The sequence below is a fragment of the Rhamphochromis longiceps genome, linkage group LG14, assembly GCF_057381845.1.
Source record: "Rhamphochromis longiceps isolate RC_006_pf linkage group LG14, R_longiceps_female_GT1.1, whole genome shotgun sequence".
NCBI lineage: Eukaryota > Metazoa > Chordata > Actinopteri > Cichliformes > Cichlidae > Rhamphochromis > Rhamphochromis longiceps.
This window is the reverse complement of record NC_140570.1, coordinates 39,847,505-39,875,227: the sequence shown is the minus strand read 5'-3', so window position 1 is coordinate 39,875,227 and position 27,723 is coordinate 39,847,505. Positions and strand designations below refer to the sequence as shown.

Sequence of the window (27,723 nt, the reverse complement as noted above, 5' to 3'; positions counted from 1 at the left end):
CTCCTGTGTTCAGTGTGTTAGGTTTTGCTTCCGTCTGTCTCTCGTGTCTGATTAGTTCCCTCTGTGTTCCCTCGTGTTTCCCATGCTCTTGTTATCCTGTGTGGATTTAATTTTATATGTCATTTCTAGGCGTTCATCATCATTCCTGCAACAAACACCAAACAGAGTCTGATCGTATAAATTTGGTGCCAGTTCAACGCAGCACAAAAACCTTTTTTCTAACTCCTGGAAGCAGCACAACTCAAATCTGGATCCTCGTTTCTGCTGCAGCCCGATAAAAACATCCAATATGGCCGCCAGCAGGTGCGTTACATCACCTGAAAATCCTTCTGTTCTTTCCCCCACCCCCACCGCTAGCCCTCCTCCCCTCCCCCCAGAGTGGGTTGGGCTACATAATGAGATCACGCCAGCTAATCAGCAGGGAGGCTTCCCATTGGCCAGTCTGGTTCATGGCGGGAGGTTGGCATGACGAGAACACTGATTGACACTGACAGGTCGTTGCTACACATAATGGGATTATGGAGGGACAAGGGGTGGAGGGATGTGAGAGGGAGGCTTTGTTCCCCCCTCTTTGCTCTGACAGGGTTTGTGTCGGTGTGCGTTGGATCCAAAGTTTATCTGCTGTGCTCCAGCGTTTTCGCATCACAGCTAAAGAGGAACACGACTGCCCCAAAGGTTTGTTGCCATAGTGACGGGAAAGCAGACCCCCACCTGAAAAAAAGCCTCCCACCCTCAATAACTGATACAGGTCAGAAACAGCAGTCAGTCCAGAGCATAAGGCCAGCGAGGGCACGACATCACTGTGTTAATGTAACTCACATATAAGGCAGCAGAAACAGCTTCATTCAGCTTCATTTCTTCATTCTTGGACTCTGCTACAGTAGCTTTGTATGGTTCAAAGTTGGAATCAGTTATTTTTATTCAGAAAAGAGTAAAACACAAGGTTGAAACAGGATGGCTGACAAACCTGTGACATTTAGTCCAACAAGAACTGAGCCAAGGTGTACAGAAGAAGCAAAGGAGTAGTCGTATGAGGCTGACCTCATAATCAATAGTAACAGTGCTAAATAAGTGTCTCCAGTAACAGAAATAACCGCAGCACTCCTGGCTCATAAACTCAGCGGTTCACACATGCACAGCAGCCCTGAACTGTTCTACGATGTGGGAACACAAATGTCATCAGTCAGACGTGTCCTGCACTCATCCCGTCCGCTTTCAAAACACCAACATCATGTAACTTCATGGTGGATATGGCATCTATTTTCTTCACTGTGTGTAATCGCAGTGGCATCAGGCTAAATACGTTAACGTGTTCTTCCTTGGTCTAAGCCAGGGGTGGTGGAGCTCCAGGCCTCGAGGGCCGGTGTCCTGCAGGTTTTAGACGTGTCCTTGATCCAACACAGCTGATTCAAATGGCCAAATGACCTCCTCAACATGTCTTGAAGTTCTCCAGAGGCCTGGTAATGAACTAATCATTTGATTCAGGTATTTTGACCCAGGATCTAAAACCTGCAGGACACCGGGCCTGGAGTTTCCCACTTTTGGTGTAAGCCATTCCCTCCAGCTTATAAACCTCTGTAGCCCGACTCATCATTGGCGCTAACCACAACCGTTAACTATAACAGGCAAAAACAACAATAGTATGAGTGGGGTTTTTTTGTTTTGTTTGTTTGTTTTTGTTTGTTTGTTTCCTGACTGCCAAGATTCAGGAGAAGAATTTAATAAAGAATAAAATGACACATTCTGAGTGCTCAGTGTTAGTTTAGGGTTGGGTCTCACAAGGTTAATGAAGAATGGTATTATATTTCTAAGATAGAGCGAGCCTTGAATACCTGTACAGATGTGCCTTTAACCTGCTAACAGCAGGCAGGTTCTGACCTGTCCAGGGTTAGCCAAATGCTGAAATGGCAGTTTTTATACAGCTGAAGATGTGACCATTTAAATAAAGTCACGCACATTAACTTTGGCCTTACAGTTGACTTTAGATTTCAGTGTTTGAAACAGGCAGAAATAATATTAAAAGGGGGAGGAGCTTAACTTGGTTCAATCCAGAACCTTTCCTGGGTGGCTGTTGGTCAGGTTAAAGGTGAGCTCAGTCATCCATCAAAAGGGACGTGTCTTCTTTCTTTATTCACAGCTCATGACCAAAGGTAGGGAGTGAAACTGTAGACTTAAATGTCCTTTTTTTCTTATTAGACCCACTTTCACATCGGGTCAAAGGTCAAGATCTTTGGTAGTAGTAGCCTTCTGATTTCCATTTGTAGTCTGAGTGGAGTCCAAGTCCACCAAAGCAGAGTGGGCTTTGGTTTCATGTTTGAGTTTGGAGAGCAAGCGAAGGACTGAGTTACAGCAGATTACCTACATTCATAAACAATAACTGGAACCCGGACTTGAGGTCTTGGTGTGGATCTTTGTCATGTTGCTGCAGGTAAGCAAACACACATACATGATGTTCATGGCTGTTTTTCTTTCATACAAACATGAAATATGAAGTTATTTTCTTCCTTTCTGTTGAAATTATGCTTCTCTATCAGGATAATATACCCAGTCTCCAACTGTGAAGCAGTCATAACTGTAATGAGATTAAAGTGATAATGCAGCACATTCCTACCAAAATTAAACCCAAGACAAGAACACATCACTATAAAAATGATTGCCAGGTTTCTTAATATTCTGCACAAAACCCAAATATGAGTTTCTGCTATTTTATTATGCTTGCAGCATAAGAATTTTCCAGACAAAACAAGAAAAGGGCAAACTAAATAAACTCAGTTCTTATTTTCTGTCTGCAGCCGTCCTGACCCTGTTTGTCCTCCTGCTGCTGCTGAGGTTTCAGGGCTGTTTGGGGATGTGACCCAAAGAGGTGAAAGACAGCAGACAGCACTAGTCAGCACAGATAACACACACACACACACGGGCTGAGCAGCCAGTAGGACTTGTGTTTGAGTGCTACCAGCCTGACTGTCATGTCAGCCCCTGCAGCTCTGCCATGAATCAGCAACACAGAGACAGACGGAAACAGGCCACCGAGACACAGAGAAGGACAAACGCTTCATGGGGGGTAAATTTTGTACCAAATCTGGTATTTAACCCTTTATAAGATTTATTTTCATGTTCAAATTCTATTTAAAAATCCATCCATCTATTCAACCATCATCCATCTTTTCATCCATCCATCATGCATCCATCCACCCATCTATTCAACCATCATCCATCCATCCATGCATCCATTATGCATCCATCCATCTATTCAACCATCAATTTATATAGCACTTACAGAAAACTCTCAACTGAAAACAAAGTGCCATACACTGCGATACATTTAATACATGCATCCATGCATGCATCCATCCATACTTACGCTTATCCAATTCAGGGTCCTGGGGGGGGCCTACCCCCCGTGCCACAGGTTGAGAGGCAGGGTTCGCCCTGAACAGGTTGCTAGTCTGACACAGGACTTGGTTAAAAAGTGAAATGTTTTGAAGACATAAACATCGGCATCAGCTTCAGGTATTGAGCTCATTAGCACACTGATACAGCAAACTACAGCTGTGTCTAAAATCATGTACATACTCACATGCTAACTATTCTGAGGGCATGCGTGTCTTCACACCATCGACTACTACCTCATAAAGGGCTCTAAGAGTATGTGACAGGTCAAAAAGCTGGATGCTCACCATCTTGGCTTCGGAGAGGAAACAGAAAGATCACAAAACATTTTTCTTTGTGGGGAAAACACTTTTCTTCTGGAAATTTTCATCACATTTTTGACAGAAGGGGCTGAGATAACAGATATAGTGGAATTTTTAGATTGTTTTCGACTGGTTTCTGTTATAGTAAAATACCTTTCTGTGAGTATCAGGAATGTTTGAGCACCACGAGCCGAAGCATTTGGTGAGCAGCAGAAGATTTTTAGCTGCAGCCTCCTGATGGTATCCTCTCCAACCACCACGACCAGCTGCTTCTACACACATGGAAGCTCCTGCTGGACTTTAATTGCACCTTAACGTGTTCTAGTTATTAAAGTAAAACCTTACCTGGTCAGTACTTATTTTTCACAAAGTTGTCTAATAATTTTTAACTATGGTTTGTTCAGAAGTTGGCATCAACTCATAAACATATAAAAGATGGACCAATCCACTTTGACATCACCCACTGGTGAGTGAATTCACAATGATCCACCTTTCTAACACAATGGCCAAAATGTATTTTAAAAAAATGCTTCATGTTTCATTCAGTAAGACCTGAAACTCGTGACTGAGACCATGAACCCATCAGGGAGGTGTTGACAGGCGTCACGGCTCATGGTTGTTTGTCACACACACGTCTATAGGACTGGAAATCTTTTGCAGCCACAGCTGGTAGTTTCACTTATTTGATTCTGCAGTTTTATGCTGGATGCTCTTCCTCACACAAACCCAAAGGAGATTTAAAAATGTTTAGTAGACATCAAGATCAAACCTCGCCTTTGTTTCAGAAGGTCAAAATAATACCACATTTGACTGACATCTGGGGAGATACGCCGAAATTCGATGTTCTTGTGATGAGTACACACACACACGTATGTAAAGCTTTGAACTTTGTGTGTTCACCATTGGTGTGCTTGTGCTCGGGTCAGTTAGGTAAAAATAGGCCAAACGTTGTGCTGAGCTGCAAACTTGATGTTGAATCAAGTGACACTAATCTCAAACTCACTCCTTTATCCAGGTTAAGGCTTAAGTAGAGGTTATTTGATGCCTCCAGCAAGCAGCTGGTGGCTCCTTACTCCTTTCATCTCAGCTCCACCTGGACTGAACTTTGGGTTTTTTTGTAAAGATGATAGAGCGAACAAACCCGAATTCCAGGATTCACGGCATCCCCTCAGCTTTTCCCTACAGTCTGCAGGATTTAGAGATGTTACAGATAAACAGCTCTCTGCTTCTACTTACAACAGCACAAGCTGATGCATTTATGGAGGCCAATAAGCAGATACTCACATGGAGGATTTTCCTCATCCCTTCATATTTTCCACTATTATGGTAAAATAACAGTACAATGTCACTAACGGTGTGTTCACACCGAACGCGATGGACGCGAATAAAACGCCCCAAACGCCCCTATTTTGACGCGCGTGAACCGGAAATGTGGGAGGAATGTGGGAGGGAGTTGTGCCAGACCTGGTTTTGCAAGATGGCAGCTATCGAGCTAGCGCTTGAAGAGAGAGTCTCCCTTCTCTATGTACTGTGGAGAGCAGAGCAGCAGCGTAAAAGACGTTCTCGCCATACCTGGGTCCATCAGGTCCTCCAGAGGCATGAGCAGTTTGGTGAGTTTCACCACTTGCTCCAGGAGCTGCGCCTGGATGACGGCCGATTCCAGCGCTATCACCGTCGGCCAGTTTGAGGACCTGCTTTCCCTCGTCGGTCCCAGCATTGCCCGCCTAGACACCAACTACAGACGCTCAATCCCACCTGCAGAGCGCCTGTCCGTCTGCCTGAGGTTAGTAAAACTATTTAATACGGTAGTCCTTTATTGATATCTGTGCTAATATGCTAATCCATCCAGTTATACACTGCTAACATGGATGTGCTATGCTAACAGTGAATGCTGTCGGTGTTTACTGAAAGCAAACTGTGGTACAGAGACGACTCTTTATAATATTTCTAGTGATACTCAGAAGCTCTCATCAAGTCCCGATTTAATTCGATTTATGCTGTTATCAGTGTTTGAATGATAGCATGGCTGTGGTGTCACATCAATGTATGCGCTCGGTGTTTGCTGATATCAAACTGTAGCATTAGGACCACTGAGTTAACCTTTGTAGTGATACTCACTCCTTTTTATTTAGACCTGGTTTAATTCTGGGATAGTTGAATATTTGTATATAATCCCTGCAGCTGTCAGACTCTATAACAGGGGTCACAGCCTTTATTAAAACAGAGTTAGATAAAACTGTGAACAGTTTGGTTCATCTCTAGTTACATGGTTCTATCTTGATAAGCTGTCTTATCACAGATTAATTTTTCAAAAATATTAATGATTTAAGCAAGGAAAGGGCTACATGTCAACACACAACTCTTTATTTCTATTAATGTTTTACTTCATTCCTACCTGATTGACATGTTTAGGAATTATGAGTGATTGGCTCACTGTAGTTGTGAAAGTTGCTACCAATCAAATTATGATATGTTAAAGTTAAAACAAAACACAACTGTTTTAGATATTATCTAATATACATTTTGTAATTATCCTTATAATTACAAAAGGTTTTATGTAAGATTCATGTTTTGTGATTTAAATCTGACATCACAAAAGTATTTTGGAATTTGAATAATGTATTTTGTAACTGCAGCACACATAATACTAATTTTGAACAATTTTGTCCAGGTTCCTTGTCACCGGGGACTCCTTCAGGACCATCGCGTTCAGTTTCAGAGTCGGTGTGTCCACGGTGAGCCAGATCACCCCCCAGGCAGCGACGTCCATCTGGGACTGTCTAGTGGACGACTTCATGGCTGTGCCTTCACCTGGAGACTGGCGCTCCATCACAGAGGGATTCCAGGAGCGCTGGAACTTTCCTCTGTGCTGTGCAGCTCTGGATGGGAAGCACATCCAGACAAAGGCACCCCATATATCATATAGGAGACACACACATTGATATACACTAAATATTCATTTCATTTCTTTTTTGTGGTGCCCAAATTGATGCACCTGCTTGATTTTGTTTAAACAATTATTGCACACTTTCTGTAAATCCAGTAAACTTCTTTTCACTTCTCAAATATCACTGTGTGTGTCTCCTGTATGATATTTAACTGACATTTTTTATTGTAACAACCAACGATTTATACAGGAAAATAATGTCTATTAACAAGGTTGCCCAAACTTCTGCATCCCACTGTATCAGTATATTTTGTCATTAGTATAATATGAAATAAAGTCTACATGTGTCAAGTCGTGTGCCAACATTTGCTGTGTAGTAGAACTGAGACATTAGTCATTATAAACATTTATTTAAAATAATATTAAAAGTCTCAAACAGAAAAACATTAAACATAAATATATAAAATATAAGAATTTACAGAGAGACAGGAATAAAAAGGACCAGCTGCTCTCCAGAGCAGGAACAAGGCTGAGGAGGAAATGCTCCATTGGAGACTGGTGTGGCCTCTTCAGGGACTCCAGGATGGCCAGCTCCACCGCCGATGGACCGTCCTGGGACCCGTCCCTCATCTGCCTCGGAGCCGTCCTCCTCTGTGGGCCTGTAAAACAGCACAAAACACAAAGAAATGAGAAGGCTGCTACTAGATTTTAATTTCAACATTGAAAAAAAAAAAAAACAATAACAGGATATAATCAGATTGGTTGTAGATATTTAGTAAAGGTGATCACAAGGGAATCCCACCGACTAAAAAGGTATCAGTGCTTGCTGTACATATCTGTGGGTGCAGCAGCAGGAGCTCAGGGACTGGGGATGCTCTGCTGCAGAATCAGTTCGTTCTATCAATACAGTATTAAATGTTAACAGGTTGGATATAATAATCGTAGAGTAGACAGTGGTCCCTCATTTATTGCAGGGGTTCTCAGAATAACTAGCCCCTGGTCACAGTTCTCACAATTGATTCTCAAAGTGCAAACCTTTGTAGATTGCAAAACGTAAAAGTATTATTATGCCGCGGTTTGTCTTCATCTGCCCGCCACTTTCGTGCGCCTTTTTCCCTCACGGTGCAGGTGTGTATTTCCGAATGAGGCTCATAGTTATGGGTGTTTTTGTGCTGTTTTTTCTATTGGACGCGATGGTTATCAAAACCAAACGTGATAAATTTGGCAAGCGCAGGAGATTTGTCAATCAGGCTGCAGAATGCAATGCTGTACTGTGCAATAAAAAATCAGCGAAAAAGCAAAGCAGTGACGGATGAACAGCGGGACCACTGTGTGCTGTTTATTAATAAACAATAAAATATATTCCTAAATGATAACATGCATAAAAGCAGAACGGTATTTGTACGTCAGTGGGAAAATAGCGGTGGCTTGCTAGCTTTTGTGCGGCTTCCCCGGGTCAGTGAAAACTTTCAAAAGAGAAATGAATGAACTTACCAGGTTGCCCGATCTCTTCACATATCTTCCTCCAAGCTCGGTCCTTTTTATTCCTGTCTCGGTACTGAAAGCAGCTGGTGTTGTACAGCTCCGAGTTGTTTGCTACCGCATTGATTAGCCTTCCCCTCCATTGAAGTATGAAAGGCTTTGGCTGGATCTGCCCCTTTGACCTAGGTAACAGCCACGTCACCAGGCTCCTGATTGGTTGTCGCGGCGCGATTTGACGCTGGAGTTCAGATTTTTCCAACTCGAGCGGTAGACGCGAAACGCGCGTATGCACAAAGTGCAACACAAAAACTCACGCGCGTGGTTTTATTCGCGCGTCAAACGCGCCAGACGCGCTACACTGACGCGCGTTTCACGCGTTTTGGCGTTTTCGCGACGCAAATCTGCTTCCGAATTTTCGCGGGACCCGCAATCGCGCGTCATCGCGCCTTTCCATTGACTTTACATGTAAACCTGACGCTCTATTCGCGTCCATCGCGTTCGGTGTGAACACACCGTAAGCTTGGTGTGAGCATCTCTATTCTTCAGCATAGCTTGAAGTCTCTTCTTGTTCTGGTCCCTGTCCGGATGATCCCACACCGCTCCAGTAATGTTGAGGTTCGGGCTCCAGGGACACCGATTCATGACTGATAGTGATCACCTTGTGAAAACTGCCACCTGAGCATACCCGAGACCATTTCTGATGAGTGAACAGTAGATGGATCAGATGCATCTCTCAGGTCCTGTGTCAGGTCTTTGCTGGATGTTTTCCTGGTTCTTAACGACGTGACTTTCAGATCCTGTTTATCTGCTGTGGATAGTTTTTTAGGCCCTACACTTTGGTCCTCCACTCGTCCAGTTTCCTCAGCTCCTGCACACCGCGCTGAGATATGTTTTCAGATAACAAGTCTTTAAGAATGGTGCAGAAACGCTATTTTATGTCTGTCAAACGGTCTTATCCTCGATAAAGGAAATGTGACAGGCCATTAGTAACAAAGCGCCTAAATGTAGGCAATTTGTTAAATGATGTGTTATGTGTGAGCCTCTTTTTCATGCCTGAATGATTCATAGGTCAGTATTAAGTGGCTCAACAAGCAAATGACTCCTCTGAAAGCAGTCAGATACAACGACTGGAGTGAAAAAGCAGCCAATGTCAAAAGAAAAAGGAGAACTGTTGCTCAAGACTACTTTAAAACATCGCAAGAAAGCCTTTGATTCAAGATCAGCACTAGACTTCAACCAGAACATGGCTTATCAGGTAACTTCCTGCTGACTTATTCAGTTAACCCTCTTGGATGCCCGGCCACACTGATTGGTTATCACAGCTGAAAGAATTTGGACTGTTTTTAACTCTCAGGGGAGCCTGGACGTTTGTCTGAGGGAGCGTTTGGACCTGGTAATGGATAATGACGTCAGACTTAACGAGCAGATAGGTAGCGCATTGGTTTGTCATTATCATGTTAGCAAGGTGACATTAGTGTTCGACCCAGTGCAGCTTTGTAGAGCTGTGACTGCGGGCTTGTAGTCTTGTTCCTTGTTTCTATCCACCATGAATAATTAAACTCAGTCCTTCCAGGTTCTGTGTGAACGGGGCTCCAGAGATTTAGCCAGGAAAAAGAGAAGCTGGAGTTTGTAGAAAAGCGGAGGAAAAAGGAAGCGAATGATGCAGAAAGAAAAACAAGAGAAGATACAGAGAGGGAACGAATGAGTAGGAAAGGTAATGGAGTAAAATTAAGAGAGAAGAGGAGGAAATGTAGAGGAAGAAGAAAAGGAAACAGAAGAGGAAGGCCAAGGAAAAAGATAAGAGGAGGAAAGGAGGTAAAACAAGCTTCGAACCTAATTACACAGATTAATGTGGCGTGGAGAGAGCAGTTACCCAAATGGACTAAAAAGACAGAATGAGAGAGAGAGCGGGTGAGAGAGAGAGACTATTAGACTCCATGATGCTCCAGACTCTAATGTTAATAGATGACTTCCCAGCTCGCTCGCTCTCTCCGCTTCCTATACCTTTCACCCTCTCTCGCTCGTTCTCGTTAGACAGCATGTGTCAGCACTATACTTTATAATCTCCCTCACTTTTTCTAATTTCTCCTCTCCCTCTTTGTCACTTCACTTCAATTCGATGGGTTTAGTGAAATAAAGCGCAGTTCAGCGTGTGGCATGGCCGAACAAAATAACACCTCGTGGAAATGACTGAGCCCGTCCCGAGTGGGCAGATTTTCAGTGGCTTTTAAGGACAGATTAACACGTTTCCATTACACCGTTTCTGAAACAAATCACTGACATCACCAAGAATTGGAACTAATGAAATTCGAGATCCAGAGAGTCCCGTTTGATGGATTGATGTGTGAGTTTGAAGGCTGCACAGAAACAGTTTTACAACTCCGGAGAGTTATCACAGCGACGGCTGCTTTATCGTCTGTCTCACTGATTCTGAGGTAAACAGTAAATTTGGGAGGTTTCCGCCTCCGCTGCTGCAATTTTCACCATTCTTTTACAATCCCTCAACTTTATGTTTATATAAAGTGCAACATTAAATCATTGCAGAACTTTCTGAAATAACTTTTTCCAGTATTTTCTTATTGTTGACAGACAGCAAACACTGGGGAGGGGCTCCACAGACAGAACAGCTGTTCTTTCAACATCAGTAAACTTACAACGTCTGCACAATATGATCATCTTATTAACCTGTTGGCCTGAACACATCATTTATAGTGCATCAACAGGTTATAGTGCAGAACTGGAAACTGCTTATTTTCTGGCACCTTTCCTAACTATATGGTTAAGGAAAGGTGAAGGCGGTTACCCAGGCAACTTATTTCAGGTAGTACATTTGGACTGGGCTAACACCTCGTAGAAATAGTCCTGAGTGGCCTGATTTATGGACAGATTAACTCACTTCTATTACCCTCTATATTAAACATTTTTTTCTGTTTAAGTTTATTTATATAATGCCAATTTACAACAATATTCACTTTAAAAAAAAGGGCTTTATGGTGTGAGGTACAGTAAATGGACTGGTTCTTATATAGCGCTTTTCCACTCTTCTGAGCACTCAAAGCGCTTTACACAACTTGTGCATTCACCCATTCACACAACTGACATTCACACTCCAATGAATGCATCGGAGAGCAATTTCGGGTTAGTATCTTGCCCAAGGATATTTGGCATGCAGACTAGGGGAAGCCGGGAATCAAACCACCAACCTTCCGATCAGTAGATGACCTGCTCTACCACCTGAGCTACAGCCACCCAGTATTGGAGAAAACCTCCTTCCAACATTCAGACAACCCCCTGTGGGCAAGCACTTTTAGATGGTGGGAAGAGAAAACTCCCTTTTAACAGGAAGACACCTCTGATAGCACAAAGCTCAGGAGGGAGGAGCATCCATCTGTCATGACCAGCTGGACGTGAGGGGAAATTACAGACATTAAGAACTGGAACTAAAACCTCCTCGGTTATGTTTAAGTAACAAAACTATTTGATGAGCTTTAGATCAGTGATGGAATATTCCAGATTACTTTGGTTGTGATGATGTGAATTCGTGGTTCTAAAACATCAGGTGGAGTTGTGACCATCATAGCATAAAAAATGTAGCCTGATCTTTTTGAAATCCTATCCGATGAGTCAAAGCCAAACGTCAGGGTGAACCAGAGTGTCCTGGGTAAAACTCTTAACCAATGAGTTTCATTCTTTGTTTGGTGTTACTGTACACTTCCGTCATGGTGTTTTTCACTGTATGGTTGAGTTTAGGCACCAAAGCTGCAGAGTTAGTTTTACAATAGCAAGTGTTTCAAATCCTGGTCAACTAAATCCCAGAAAGATGATTCTGTTTGTCTAGATGGAGAAAAGACTCTGCTGGCTGAAGGGTTACCCAACCCTATGAAAGTACATCTGTATGATGACCTGCAATCCGTTTATAAGTGATGACGTATGAACAGTGTTGGGAAGGTTACTTTTAAAATGTATTCCACTACAGGTAACAGATTACATGCCCCAAAATGTATTTTGTAACGTATTCCGTTACGTTACTCAATGAGAGTAACGTATTCTGAATACTTTGGATTACTTAATATATTATCATGCTTTTTACAACTACATGAATGTGATTTATTACTATTACTGAAGGTCCGCGGCACAGAACCGTACTAAAGGGACCTCTGGCTAATACGTCGGGTTCGTGTTGGCTCGTAGCCGAAAATTAGCTTTACTTTGTTGTCTGGGTCAACTTTGAGACAGAGAGAGGCGTTGAAAGGCTGCTCCAACGGAACTTATTGTTTCAGAGGGAAACACGAACACTGTACAGTCGAGTCTTAATAGCTTACTTACAACTGGGCTCATCAGGCTCTCTTCTTGGCTGCAGTGGTTATTATTATGTTTAGACCTTAGTGCAGCATTCGATACTGTCGACCATAATATCCTATTAGAGCGATTAGAACATGCTGTAGGTATTACAGGTACTGCGCTGCGGTGGTTTGTATCATATCTATCTAATAGACTCCAATTTGTTCATGTAAATGGAGAGTCCTCTTCACACACTGAGGTTAATTATGGAGTTCCACAGGGTTCAGTGCTAGGACCAATTCTGTTTACATTATACATGCTTCCCTTAGGCAGCATCATTAGAAGACATAGCATACATTTACACTGCTATGCAGATGACACCCAGCTCTATCTGTCCATGAAGCCAGATAACACACACCAATGAGTTAAACTGCAGGAATGTCTTAAAGACATAAAGACCTGGATGGCCGCTAACTTTCTGCTTCTTAATTCAGATCAAACTGAGGTTATTGTACTCGGCCCTGAAGAGCCTAGAAATATGGTCTCTAACCAGATTCTTACTCTGGATGGCATTACCTTGGCCTCCAGTAACACTGTGAGGAACCTTGGAGTCATTTTTGACCAGGACATGTGCTTCAACGCACATATTAAAAAAATATGTAAGACTGCGTTCTTCCATTTGTGCAACATCTCTAAAGTTAGAAATATCCTGTCTCAGAGTGACGCTGAAAAACTAGTTCATGCATTTATTACTTCCAGGCTGGACGACTGTAATTCATTATTATCAGGAAGTCCTAAAAACTCCCTGAAAAGCCTTCAGCTAATCCAAAATGCTGCAGCAAGAGTCCTGACAGGGACTAGAAAGAGAGAGCAGATTTCTCCTGTTTTGGCTTCCCTTCATTGGCTTCCTGTTAAATCCAGAATTGAATTCAAAATCCTGCTCCTCACATACAAGGTCTTAAATAATCAGGCCCCATCTTATCTTAATGACCTTGTAGTACCATATCACCCTATTAGAGCACTTCGCTCTCGCTCTGCAGGCCTACTTGTTGTTCCTAGAGTATTTAAAAGTAGAATGGGAGGCAGAGCCTTCAGTTTTCAGGCCCCTCTTCTGTGGAACCAGCTTCCAGTTTGGATTCAGGAGACAGACACTATCTCTACTTTCAAGATTAGGCTTCAAACTTTCCTTTTTGCTAAAGCATATAGTTAGGGCTGGACCAGGTGACCCTGAACCCTCCCTTAGTTATGCTGCAATAGACGTAGGCTGCCGGGGGATTCCCATGATGCATTGAGTTTTTCCTTTCCAGTCACCTTTCTCGCTCACTATGTATTAACAGACCTCTCTGCACTGAATCATATCTGTTATTAACCTCTGTCTCTCTTCCACAGCATGTCTTTTATCCTGCCTTCCTTCTCTCACCCCAACTGGTCGCAGCAGATGGCCGCCCCTCCCTGAGCCTGGTTCTGCTGGAGGTTTCTTCCTGTTAAAAGGGAGTTTTTCCTTCCCACTGTTGCCAAAGTGCTTGCTCATAGGGGGTCATATGATTGTTGGGTTTTTCTCTGTATCTATGAAGCGCCTTGAGGCGACTTATGTTGTGATTTGGCGCTATATAAATAAAATTGAATTGAATTGAATTGAATTTACATGCTTCCAGCTCCCGTTTTTGCTCGATGACAGCTCGTACTTTTCCACTCTCATTTTTCTACGTCCTCGCGCTCACAGACACATAACGGGTATGGCAGTCCATTCTCCCTGCAGCACGGACTACACTGCCCATGAGGCTACATTCTTTAGTGTTATGCCTGTAGCATTCTGCCTATTAGCTTAGCACAACAACAACAACAAAAAGGCGCTCTCTCACCCAGGAAACACACAGTCGCAGTTTGTTCCGTTTACAGCATCCTGCCATACGACTGCATTTGTCCGTAACCATCAGGAACCCTCACGTTAACTTTTATCAAGTGGAAAAAAAGTTCGCGTTCATCCTCCAGCTTCACTGTGTTTATGCTACGCTAACATAGCTGTGTAGCTAGCCACCACATAGCACATCATTATATACCAGCTAGCCCAACTTCAGTAACCCTACAAACGTCACTGCTGTTTAGTTTTCTGCTGTTTAGTTTTTCTGTCTTCATTTATGATTTATGATAGCAGAGCTGTACGTTTGAATTTTTCATGAATCCCTCAATCTTTAGATGGAAACTAGCGAGCTAACTTCCTGCTAACTTCTAATGCCGTTAAATTTAATAAATTCTGTTTTCATGGATGCCTGGATGTTAAACTTAATTGTTACACCTGGTAGAGCAGAACGCTGATCATTTTATTAAAGATGAAAGAATTTAGACAGTTTGTAGCTCTCAGACTTTGACTTTGGGACCTAAAGCGGAGTTTGGAACGGAAAACGGCTAATGACATCAGACTTAAAGAGCGGACGGTTGCAGCAATTCCCCAGCTCTCTGTGAATGCAGTCATGGTCATTGATGAGTCTTCACTACAGTTTGCATGTTAATGATCATGAAACTGACCTCACAGCTGAAGGTTACTCAGTGGTGCCAGTTTTGAATCAACTTTTTGAGACTTTCCTTACCTGGATCATTGAGTGCGATCAAAACACAGACCGACTAAACTTATTCCATGTTGTGCCGTGAGATGCGGTAAGTCTTAAGTGATAACTCTATAGTGCACGTTGTGTGGAGCTAACAGTTCAAAAACTGGTTTACTGCACTATCAGCAAAAACACTCACACTTTACATTTAGCACCTACACATTTGTGCACACAATTTCACACACAGTTAATGAAGCCTTGAGAAAAATGGTTTTATTTTTCACGGTTTTACTAATATCACAAGTTCACAAAGCCCTCTCCATCTGCTGTTCCAGCCCCCAGCCTCTCATTCATTTCATTTTGCTGCCATTACCTCACCTCTGTGTGAGCGTGTGTGTGTGATGAGTCATACTTTTATTTTGTGGCGGTCTTTAGTTCCAGCCGATGGCTTGGACCGCTCAGGGTGACAATGACACACACACACAGCCTTTAATTCATGTGAATGGGGGGGTTGTGGGATATTTGGGGGCGGAGGACGCTGACATGCATCAACGCACAGCCACTGAAAGGAGACCAGCTCCTCCTCATTTTCTTCCTTCGTACCCCCTTCTCTTCTACTCCCTTTCCCATGTCCTCCACCTCTTCCCCCTTCCTGCTTCCCTCTCCTTCTCACTGTTATGCTACCAGTCAACATTGATTAGATATTGAAGTTAATCTCGGCTAAACTCCTACACTTACAGCCTGCACGTTTCAACCAGTCAGAGACCAGCTTGCTGCTGACTGGAAATCTAAACTGCATCCGTATTGGTCCGCAACAGCTGCATCCTGCTGCACGTGCGCACCGCATATCTGAAAATAAGCGAGCATGATAAGCGAGCGGGAAATTAATTTGACGGGTAGCACAAGGAGCTTGATGACACACACACACCCCAACCCTCGACGTATACATGAGCTCACTGATGAGTGCACAGACATGTAGCCGAGCGTGAAGAGGCCATAGGTTTATAATGTACGCTCTCACCGACAGCTCGGTCTCACAGCTGAAAACCTGTTTGCTCATCTCCACAAACACAAATTAAGTGTAACAATGTTTCCGTTACTTTTTCTTAGGACGCATCACCACACCAAGCCAGAAAATACAAAGGTCTGAAAAAGTTTCTGTTATATTTTCACCTAAACTGTGATCTCTGTCTATCGCTGAACTTAGTTTTGATTGATTAACCTGACAGGGAAGTTTTTATTGTCTAAAGCTTCTTCTTCTTGTTTCGGCTGCTCCCTTTAGGGTTCACTACAGCGGATCATGCTCCTCCATTTCACCCTATCCTCTTTGGTCACATCGACCCTTTCCGTGTCCTCCTTCACTTTGAGGTCTTCCTCTTTTCCTCCTGCCTGGCAGCCCCTCTCCCTCCTCTGTCCAAACCATCTCAGCCTTGTCCTTCTAACTTTGTCTCCACACCGCTCAGCCTGAGCTGTTCCTCTGGTGTCCTCATCTCTAGTCCTGTCCATCACTCAGGGTAAAGATCTTCAGTTCAGCTTCCTCCCCTTTTGTTGGTTCCTGTTATGGAAATCTGAAATAGTAGTCCACGCATAGAAAATCCAGAAAGGGTCAACCCTCTTGTCTCTCAACGGTGTGAGATTAGAGGCTGGAAAGCCAGCCTTCCAGGACGATCAGTCACCACCATGTAACCTCTCTTCTACCTGCTTCCTGCTCTCACTGGTCAAGCAAATAGTTTATCTGCCTAAACTTAACTAAGTAGTTATTACCTAAAGCTAACCAATAGCTGGTATCTATTAATGCAACAAGAACCAGACTTTCTCATGAGGTCTCTGTGGTCTTCCTCTTAGTCCCAGTGTTTAAAGTTCCTCCTCTCACTTCCACACTCTGGTGTTCCTTCTCTCTCGTTGCCTCCTAACACACCTTCCTCTTCTCCTCTTCCTTTGTCTTTGGTCATCAGCAGCACAGTTTCCACCCTGCTGGCCACCAGTGAACCCGGGCGGGTGGTTCTGGAATGGAAATCTCACTCTTGATGATCCACATCATTGAACTGGCAAAGATTTTATGCATTTCGCCCTCTCTGACCCAATCCTAGGTTCACCTTGCTTCGTGCCCCCTCTTTTAGTTTGGGACGTGGCGTGTCAGTGCACCTTAAATCTTTTAGATAAACATCAGTGAACAAATCTTGAAACCAAATGTCACTGAAATCACGCCAAAGTGCAGAATTATATCCATCAAAAGATTTGAAGGTTTGCAAGATACTGCATAACTGTTGCTTTTTGCCACCAGTTCAGCTCCACCCACATGACGTGTCATCTCAGCTTGTAAACATAAAAAAGCTCTACGCCAGAACAGTGTGGTGGGAGGGGCTTATCCAATTACTTTTCCTAACAGTTTGCCATCCCTAGGACCACTGACCGTCCCTAACACCGTTTATCAAGCCTGTCTGTCTCTGTGTCTGTCTGTCTGTCTCTCTGCTGTATCCATTTCTTTCCTGACATCCCAATGACTGTTATTTATTACCCGGCAGTGTCGGCTTTACCCGAGCATGCCAAAGCTGGTCGCTCTGTCCTCAGGCAAACTCTCTCCCTCTTTCATTACCCATCTTTCTCACTTTATCGATGCCTCCCTCTCTCCCTCTCTCTCGTTTTATGCCACTGTCTGGCACATTCTGCATCTCATTTCTTCTTCCTCTGTCTTGCCGTCTGTCTGTTGTTATTCGCCTGTCGTGCTCCATCCTCTGTTTGTGTTTTTTTCCCCTCCATTGGCATCACTGTTTGCACACATACAGACACAGACTGCTGTCACCAGAGGCAGGAGGCTCTCTCCAGACACCTCTCTGTCTGGTGACATCCAGACGACATTGGATTGTGTGTGTTTGCTACGGGTGTGTGTTCACCCCCCTCTCTTTATTGAGATAGATAGATAGATAGATAGATAGATAGATAGATAGATAGATAGATAGATAGATAGATAGATAGATAGATAGATAGATAGATAGATAGATAGATAGATAGATAGATAGATAGAGATGGTATGTGGTGATGAAGAAATCAAAGAATGGAGTCAGGAGGTGGTGAGTGAGGGGAAGCGAGATGAAGTTCATGAAAGGGGGGATGAATGTGGAGGTGTGTGTAGAGGGGGGGATGAGGGCAAGTAAAAGAGAGAGAGAGAGACTTGAGATGGAATTAAAGATGAAACCATGTTGGCATGTTTGTCAACTTTACCCTAAAGCTGTGTATGAGTGTGTGTACAATTACAGCCACTTACAGCTGTGCAGCCCTAATTAGCCCTCAACACACACTCATTAGTCTACAGTGGAAGACCAAAAGAAGGATAATGTGGGCCAAAGTGGGATGGTCCCCTCACAATCACAAGGTCAAAGTGGGAAAGTCTATTCTCCTCTAGAGGGGAACATCCTAATGAATGTAGCTTCAATTAGGGAGACTTTCAGTTACGGTGTGCCAACCAATCCAGACACATCAAACATCATCCAGAGGCTTCAGGCTTGACCAAAGGGAAGCTGAATTATTAGGATAACAAGACACTTTTTCCTAAAATCATCTGTTACAACACCAAAATCAGACAACTGCTTGAGGATGACATGAAAAGGACCAAAAGCATCAGCCTTTCAGCCAAAAACCAAAAACTGGTTTCAGTCATTATGCAAATGTACTGTTTATAAGGTTGAAACCTGCAGTCAGCTGAGACTGAAGACGTCACCTGGATGAGTGAAGAAACGTTTCTCTCACAAAACGCTACGTCCAGATGAACAGAATCAACTTTTGGAAAAACCGCAGTTCCTCTAATGTCCACATGAGGCTCCATAAATGTCATTCATCATTGCAAATATTCACCACAGTTTTAATCTTCGTTTGTAAGTTGTTCTCCTTCCAGCCCACAATAATACAAGCCCAAACCTCAACAAACCAACTTCATTACAAATACATAAACACCTCGGGGACTTTCTTCGCCCTGAAGTCATTTTCTCAAACACAGTGGAGTGCCAGACTGTGTGTCTCCTCCAGCAAGTTCCAATTTAGCTCTCACCTTATTTACTTTTCTTACCGAACCCCTTTATCGATTGATTTGGCTTCTTGGGAGCCAAAGCATGAAACCACCCAAAAATGTTGATTATTTAAAGTCATTATTTAAGAAATAATCTAATTCTATTTTTTTTCTTTTGCTTTGACATACACTTGAAATCTTCCTGCCGCTACTATAATTGTAAGAACCTTACCTGCGCACCAGTGAGCTTGTTGTGATCATAGACATAATGTACTTTACACAGTAAAGGATTCCCTGTTTTTTTTTGTCTATTTAAACACTAATGGAGACCATAACTGAAAACAAAAACATCATGTTGTATTTAATAGGGCTTTAAAATATACACATACCCATGAAGGAAGTGTTTGCTAATGGAATAAATCAGATGAGTTGTTGGGTAATATTTTTTACAGGCTCCTATACATTTTTTTAAACAAGCAGAGGAGTCACCCCCTATTAAAACTCTTAAGAGTAGTTTTAGTTTACTAGTTTTAATACTAAAACTTAAAACCACAGTAGAACAAAAGGCAAAGTCAAAAACAAGAGCAATTAAAAATTCAAATAAGTAAAAAGAAGTGGTCCAGGTGAGAGCTTGAATTCATGCGATTGTGAATTCTTCCACCCAACTTATCTTTTAGTGCTGACACTTTTAGATTATTGTTCCTCACAATTAAAAATCAGCGATGAAAAGACACAAACGCACTTTTTGAAACCAAAGAAGTCGTCCCCTGCTGACCATTACTGAGAAAAGATGTTAACGGTGCTTCTAGCTTGGCTGCATTTTTCAGACCAGAAGCCATCTTAGCCTTTGTACTCAGAGTTTGCTTTTAATGCATATTTTAATTATGAAGCGATGTTTTTGTAATTTTAGTGTCTAAATGTAACCAGACAGACAGAAAATGAAAAATGGTACGTTATAGCCAAAGGAAGATACGATAAAAGGTCATACAAAAAAGGTGATTAGTGATTAGTTTTACTTTGAAGGTTATGTGACACAACCAGCTCTTAACATGTAGATTTTGTTGTGGCTCACATGAGAAATTAATTAAATTCAATTTAATTTTATTTATATAGTGCCAAATCACAACAACAGTTGCCTCAATGTGCTTTGTATTGTAAGGTAAAGACAAGCTTAAGGCTCTGCCTCCAACTGTACTTTTAAAGACCCCAGGAACCACAAGTAAACCTGCAGTCTGAGAGCAGTGCTCTGTTGGGTGATCTATGAGGACTTTCAGATAAAAATGGCCCTGATTATTCAAGATGTTATGAGAAGGATTTTAAATTTGATTCTTGATTTAACAGGAAGCCAAAACAGGAGAAATCTGCTCTCTCTTTCTAGTCCCTGTCAGGACTCTTGCTGCAGCATTTTGGATCAGCTGAAGGCTTTTCAGGGAGTTTTTAGGACTTCCTGATAATAATGAATTACAGTCGTCCAGCCTGGAAGTAATAAATGCATGAACTAGTTTTTCAGCGTCACTCTGAGACAGGATATTTCTAACTTTAGAGATGTTGCACAAATGGAAGAACGCAGTCTGACATATTTTTTTAATATGTGCGTTGAAGCACATGTCCTGGTCAAAAATGACTCCAAGGTTCCTCACAGCGTTACTGGAGGCCAAGGTAATGCCATCCAGAGTAAGAATCTGGTTAGATACCATATTTCTAAGCTTTTCAGGGCCGAGTACAATAACCTCAGTTTGATCTGAATTAAGAAGCAGAAAGTTAGCGGCCATCCAGGTCTTTATGCCTTTAAGACATTCCTGCAGTTTAACTCATTGGTGTGTGTTATCTGGCTTCATGGACAGATAGAGCTGGGTGTCATCGGCATAGCAGTGTAAATGTATGCTATGTCTTCTAATGATGCTGCCTAAGGGAAGTCAAAGGAGCTTGCAAAGAAAAGCGTCTGGACTTCTTTAAGTTGCTTGAAGACGTTTCACCTCTCATCCGAGAAGCTTCTTCAGTTCTAAGGTCAAATGGTGGAGAGTCCCAGATATAAACCTAGTGGGAGTTTCCCCCCACAGAGGGACAAAAGGACCCCCTGATGATCCTCTAATCGCCTGAGCCAAGGTGGGAAAATGGGCGTGGGTCCCAATCAGCCAGAGTTTCAGGTGTGTTCATTGTGAAACCTGGCCCCACCTTATCATGCGATTTCCTGAGGTCAGATGGCCCAGGATGTGAGTGGGCGTTAAGGCGTCTGGGAAGGATCTCAAAACTGGATTATAGATGGCAGAGAGTTGGTGTCGTAAACCCCCGCCTCTGTTCAAAGATGGTCGCTCACAGTGGACATAGATGGCTTCTTTCACTCCTCTTTCAAACCATCTGTCCTCTCTGTCCAAAATGTGAACATTGGCATCCTCGAAAGAGTGTCCTTTATCCTTAAGATGCAGATGGACTGCTGAGTCTTGTCCTGTGGAGGTGGCTCTTCCAGACGCTTTTCTTTGCAAGCTCCTTTGACTACGATGACCTGGATGACTGAGAACCTTCACAGACATACTGCCTAAGGGAAGCATGTATAATGTAAACAGAATTGGTCCTAGCACTGAACCCTGTGGAACTCCATAATTAACCTCAGTGTGTGAAGAGGACTCTCCATTTACATGTACAAACTGGAGTCTGTAGCCACTTTTCCATAAGTACCTAGTCACAACACTCGAGTTGGATCGACTGGTTTTCCATTACAATCTGGTACTACCTAACATGTGTGGTTGTCATCATAGCAATGTGTCCAAGCATCATGCAACACGAACGCTACAAAACAGGTGGATGTCGAAGCAAGAATATACCTGCTGCTCGGTCTGTGGCTTTTCATTACACTCGGGGAAAACGGCGTTGTTTCTTGTTCGCCGGGTTTCGAAATGGCCGTTTTAATTTTCATGAATGAGAAACTCTCATGAGTAGTGAAGCTACTGACCAGCCAGTCGGTGGCATGCAGTCTGGCAACATCACATTTTAGTACCTGCTTGGATCGCCTGGAATCCTGGGCGGGTACTAAAAAAGTACCTGGTACCAGGAACTGTGACCTAATGGAAAACTGTGGCCAACTGTGCTGAGTCGATCCGAGTAGGTACTTATGGAAAAGGGGCTTGTTAGACAGATATAATTCTAACCACTGCAGGGCAGTGCCTTTGATACCTACAGGATGTTCAGATCACTGTAATAAAATATTATGGTCTGGTTGCCGTTAGACCGACTGCAGATTTCAGTTGCTTGCTTTGCGTTTTACTTCCCCAAACATAAGACACAAAATCTGTCAGCCCGACACACAGAATCAGACTCTCAGATTTTAAACCAGGTAGACATTTCTGCCATAAACTGTACACGTATAAGTAGGACCTCCACACGTGAAACGAAACGAGCCCATCCCTCTGCTCTGAGGAATCCCACGGAGCAGCTGTGAATGGAATTACACGCTTACCTGAAAGCATCAATGCATATTTATGTGTGTGTCAGTGCTCCTGGTCTCAAAGGCTCATTAGGTGAGCATATGGAGTGATGAGTGAAAAAGGTCTGCCGGTGATGGGGAACAGAAACAAGCCTGACTCAGCACTCCGGCTGCTGAATTACAGCTCGACGGTTTTACCTCTCTGCTTTTAATACACCGCGCTGAGTAGAACACACTAAAACTCGCACGACTTACCTTCGAATATCCGAGATTTGTTTTATTGGTCCGCAGAGATTTTATGCAGTCTTTAAAAAGGTAGAAAATGATTTTAATTTGCCTTTTAACCTTTTTTTTTATATACAGACAGGAAGTGTCCTCTGAGAGGGACGGACCTGTTACTGCTGTGCAGGAGCAGTCAGGTGAAAATGATTTTTCCTCGGTTCAGTCGGGGATTTCAGCATGCTGTGACCCTGCAGGCAGTCTGAACCACTGGTAATAAAATGGAGACACATTAATTCCTGAAATGTTTCGAGATATCAGAGCGTGCAGTAGAACATCAATATATCATTACCACTTAAATGTCGAGACAGCAGTGTAATTACTGCAGACGAGAAAGCTGCCAGCCTCTATCAGTTCAGGAGATGTTTATATTCCCTCATGAAGATGCAGGATACTGAGAATGTGCTGCACATTTTAACCCCTTAAATCCAGCCACCGCTGATGATACTGAACCTGTTGTAGAGGTTCTGGACTCCAGATTTGATGCAACAAAAAACAACAATATTGCAAACGTTCCAGTCACAGCGGTGTTAGGTGGTAGAGTGTGCCTCACAGATTAGCTTTTTTGTTTCCTGTCAGGCTATTTGACCGGTAAACCAACATCACACTAATGACTTTCTCATCGGTACACACTAATAAGACAGTGTGTCACTTTGACTGCGAGGTTTATTTCTTGTTAGCCGACATATGAGCCAAAGGAAAAGGCAGCTAACATGATGAGTTGGCTAAACTTTAAAAATGTAAACCAAACTTGCCAATGTAGCTGCCATCACCAGTGTGTGAATGTGTGCGTGAATGGGTGGATGACTGGATATGTAAAGCGCTTTGGGGTCCTTAGGGACTAGTAAAGCGCTATATAAATACAGGACATTTACCTTTTTTTTTTTACCAAACTTGCTACCTCAAAAAAGACTGACTGTGTAGGACTTCAAATGGATACGTTAAATACACTTAATATAATGATAATATAATATAATGAATACAAAACGTTACCTGATGAATCGTGATTTATGCTGAGACATTCAGAATTTGGTGATGTTGTCATGTCAGTATGGACTAAAAAGTTTACTTTGTTAGTCTTTTTCTGAATAATTAAGAACACATCAGATACACTTCATCTCTATCTATCTATCTATCTATCTATCTATCTATCTATCTATCTATCTATCTATCTATCTACCTACCTACCTACCTACCTACCTACCTACCTACCTACCTACCTATCTATCTATCTATCTATCTATCTATCTATCTATCTATCTATCTATCTACCTACCTACCTACCTACCTACCTACCTACCTACCTACCTATCTATCTATCTATCTATCTATCTATCTATCTATCTATCTATCTATCTATCTATCTATCTATCTATCTACCTACCTACCTACCTACCTACCTACCTATCTATCTATCTATCTATCTATCTATCTATCTATCTATCTATCTATCTATCTATCTACCTACCTACCTACCTACCTACCTATCTATCTATCTATCTATCTATCTATCTATCTATCTATCTATCTATCTATCTATCTATCTATCTATCTATCTATCTACCTACCTACCTACCTACCTACCTACCTACCTACCTACCTATCTATCTACCTACCTACCTACCTACCTACCTACCTATCTATCTATCTATCTATCTATCTATCTATCTATCTATCTATCTATCTATCTATCTATCTATCTATCTACCTACCTACCTACCTACCTACCTACCTACCTACCTACCTACCTACCTATCTATCTATCTATCTATCTATCTATCTATCTATCTACCTACCTATCTATCTATCTATCTATCTGTTAACTTATGTAACATTTTTTTAGTAAATAAACTCAGAAATTCACATGATTAAATGTTTTCTATAAACCTAAGCCTGTGAGTCCACAGTATTTAAATTATGTTCTAACTCTCTATGATCTCACACTTTGCCTCATTCACATGCCCCATAACACCAGTTACAGAAACACTACTTTTAATTAACATTTAATCATTAACCCTGAACACGAGCACTGTTGCTGGTGGCCTGTTGCTGCTCTCGCTCCAAAAAACACTGGAAAGCACTTCTCATCCACTGGAATGACCAGTTAAACACATAAACATGACTAAACTAAGGCAGGTAAATATGAGTATTCTGTACTTTGAAAAACCAAGTACGAGTCACTGACTCAATATGAGTATAAATAAAGTTAAAGGCAGTCCACTGTGTGCATTTACAGTGTGAGGTCCTGTTTGCTCTGCCGGACTTTATATTGCTCACATTATGGCATGTTTGGCATCGTTAAAAAGACTGTCACGTTTTTTATGGTCAGAAGATGTTGTTGTGGGCTGAGACATCTGCAGTCATGTTTTAAGTCTCATTGCTGCCAACATCCAAAAACTTGGAACATTTTTTAGAACATCTTATCAAAATGGCCAGATGTGCACCCCAGAAAACAGGGCTAGATCAGATTTTATGAGGGATACAATTCATGTGGAAATGTGCAGTCAAATAATACGTCTTCATCTGGTGACTTTTCTTAAACTATGAAAAAACAAGTTTGATTTCATCCACTAGGATCCTCTGTTGAATCTCCTTTGTTCTCTCCTTGGCTCTCCTCCTTTGCCCATCCACTCCTTCCCCATGTCTCCTCTCCTCAGAGGCACAGAGGGGGGATGAGGGCAGAGCAGAGGTAAAGGAGGAGCAGGAGAAAAGGAGGCTGCTGGCTGTCATGTCAAATCATCATCAGCATCAGACTGCAGAGTCAACGGCACGCTGAGTGACACATCCCTTTTCTGCTCGCTCACTCTCTCGTCTTCTTCGTGTCTCTTTTAAGATCCTTTAAGGGGTCGGCGTTGGACCGCGCTGTGTCTGCACGTGACAATTAACCCAGTCCCAGATGCTTTAGGCTTCAGAATAAAACAGCTACATTTCTTCTTTGCTCTTTAATGATCTGCAAACGAATGCACTGCAGTGTTGGGCAGTGGAGCAGACGTTTGTTTTTAAACTGGACTTATTTTTCTCATTTCCAGCTCCTCATTTCAGAGTAGCTTTGCATGATCTTCTGTGGAAAGCAACCCATGTGAAATCTTTTTAGAATGAGCATGAGCGTTTCTGGTGGGTCAATAGAAACTCTAAAAATTCATGCAGGGAAATTAAAAATCTTAACTGACACACAGCAGGGTCACTGAGTTGGGATAAATGGGATCAGTTGTAGTCAGTTCCAGCTCTATATTTTCATGCTCCTGCTAATAGATTTGCTTTGCATGATTCACAGTTCAAAATGATCCTTATTTGAATATACTGGGCCTTGGTGCAGCCCCTCAGTTTATCAGCTGTCTGAAATAAACCGTTTTAGCCCCTCCCACTTTAAGCCAACGGCTTTTTTAATTGGCTGTCCCGCATAAACAACAAGTTTAAACAACAGGTGGGTGGAGCTTTGTGAGATGATCAGATTATGGATGGTCTCACTTTGTGATATCATCCAGAGCTAAGAGCAAAAAAACAAATAAACATAAATCTGTGTTTAGAGCAATGTCCAACAATATTCAGTTATATCTGTTAAGATCCAATGAATGCAGCTTATTGAACAGTTGGCATGGAGTGAATGTTTAGCAGAGACTGTGATTTGGTTTGGTCTGTGCAGAAATTCAGAGTTGTGTTATCAGTTAAGTCTGTGAAGCAGCTTTCTTATGACTCTCCTACATAAAATAAAGCTGGTGTGTCACACTACTGCAGTAGTTACAAGGAGTAAAGTGCAGTTGCTGTTTATTGCTCTACAAACACACTTGAAATGCTGTAAAACCAACCGTATCATCCGTTGCTGCTGGACACTCCCCCAAAATGTCACATCAGGACAGCTTCTTCAGAAGCAGAGCGCAGTTAAAGGATGAAGATTATTAGACTGTGGTTGTGCCAAGTCTGTTCAGGTACATTAAAAACTAGAAATTTCGTGCCCAGAAACAGAAATGTGAATCTTTTGTCCTGTCTTGCTCCCCTAAACCCCAACTGCTGAGGATTCTTCCTGGTAAAGGGGAGTTTTTCCTTCCCACTGTCGCCAAGTTTTTGCTCATGGGGGTCATTTTTCAGTTTTCTACCTTTACTGCTGTTTACTGTAGATGCGATTAACCGCTATCTAAATAAAACTGAACTGCCTTGGATTAGTAAATTAACACTTGTGAATATTTTACAAACTGCTGTGAGACTGTTATTATCATAGTGCAGCCAAATATTTTTGACACTGCCCCCTTATGACAGCAGATCCTCTCTGCAGTCCGTAGCTTCCAGCGAGCTACCAATGAGCTGCCTCCACTGAGCTATCATTTCCCCTTAAAGTGGACCTCAGAGCAACTGCAGTTCTGCAGGTTTCCAGTTGTGCTGAAAGAAAAACTGCAGCCATAATGTACACACAGTGAAGATGCAGTGTGGACACAAAAGGAGGAAATCCAGAGAAGATCTGAGCTTTTTGTGCATATTTCAAATTTAGAATAGAATAGAATAGAATTCAACTTTATTGTCATTGCACATGCACAGGTACAGGGCAACGAAATGCAGTTTGCATCCATCCAGAAGGGCGAGGAGGAAGGGGCCACCTCGCCCTGCACCCTTCTCTCTTTTTCTTCTTTTCTTGCATTGATGCTTTGCCCCCATTGTTCTCCGGCCTACACACACACACACACACACACACACACACACACACACACACACACACACACACACACACACACACACACACACACACAAAGATGGAAAACAATGCGTGAAGCGTGAATGGAGCAGCCACCACAGGGAGAGTTGTAAGCTGCTGGCGCACAGAGGAGCGCCGCTGACTATCTCACTCCATCTGCTCCCTTTGTCTCTCACTCATCTCTCTCTCTTTTAATTCAAAGTTTGCACGCGCATCCCTCGCACGAGGGATGGAGAGAAAAATCATTTTCACATTTTCTCAGAAACATTTTTTTTTGGGCAGTCTAAGGAGGTGGAGTCGGGTGAAGTGATGGTGGTGAGGGTGGAGATGATGGGGCTCCTGGACAAGGGGCGCAGAAGGGGTGGTTGCTAGGGGCAACCAAATAACGTTGAGAGGTGAACGGTGCGTGTGTGTGAGAGAGAGAGAGAGAGAGAGAGAGAGAGAGAGA

At 42.6% G+C, this 27,723-nt stretch overlaps 1 protein-coding gene and 1 long non-coding RNA gene across 2 annotated transcripts; one reads left to right on the top strand and one right to left on the bottom strand.

Annotated features, from left to right (window-relative positions):
- The first annotated feature begins 5,136 nt into the window (after positions 1-5,136).
- Positions 5,137-6,828, top strand: LOC146654738 (uncharacterized). Its single transcript, XM_085380866.1, has 2 exons — positions 5,137-5,475; positions 6,364-6,828. The coding sequence occupies exons 1-2, from the start codon at positions 5,216-5,218 to the stop codon at positions 6,632-6,634; spliced, it is 531 nt and encodes a 176-aa protein (XP_085236992.1). The 5' UTR covers positions 5,137-5,215; the 3' UTR covers positions 6,635-6,828.
- A 145-nt stretch (positions 6,829-6,973) lies between these two features.
- Positions 6,974-8,574, bottom strand: LOC146654737 (uncharacterized). The gene is made up of 2 exons (XR_014907319.1): positions 8,074-8,574; positions 6,974-7,238 (listed from the first exon to the last, which is right to left on the bottom strand). It is a non-coding gene; the product is annotated as an uncharacterized LOC146654737 (long non-coding RNA).
- Between the last annotated feature and the right edge of the window lie 19,149 nt (positions 8,575-27,723).

Coding starts and splice junctions, on each gene's coding strand:
- LOC146654738 (XM_085380866.1), top strand. CDS start 5,216: ATGTACTGTGGAGAGCAGAGCAGCAGCGTAAAAGACGTTCTCGCCATA. Junction 5,476..6,363: donor CGCCTGTCCGTCTGCCTGAG/GTTAGTAAAACT, acceptor AATTTTGTCCAG/GTTCCTTGTCACCGGGGACT.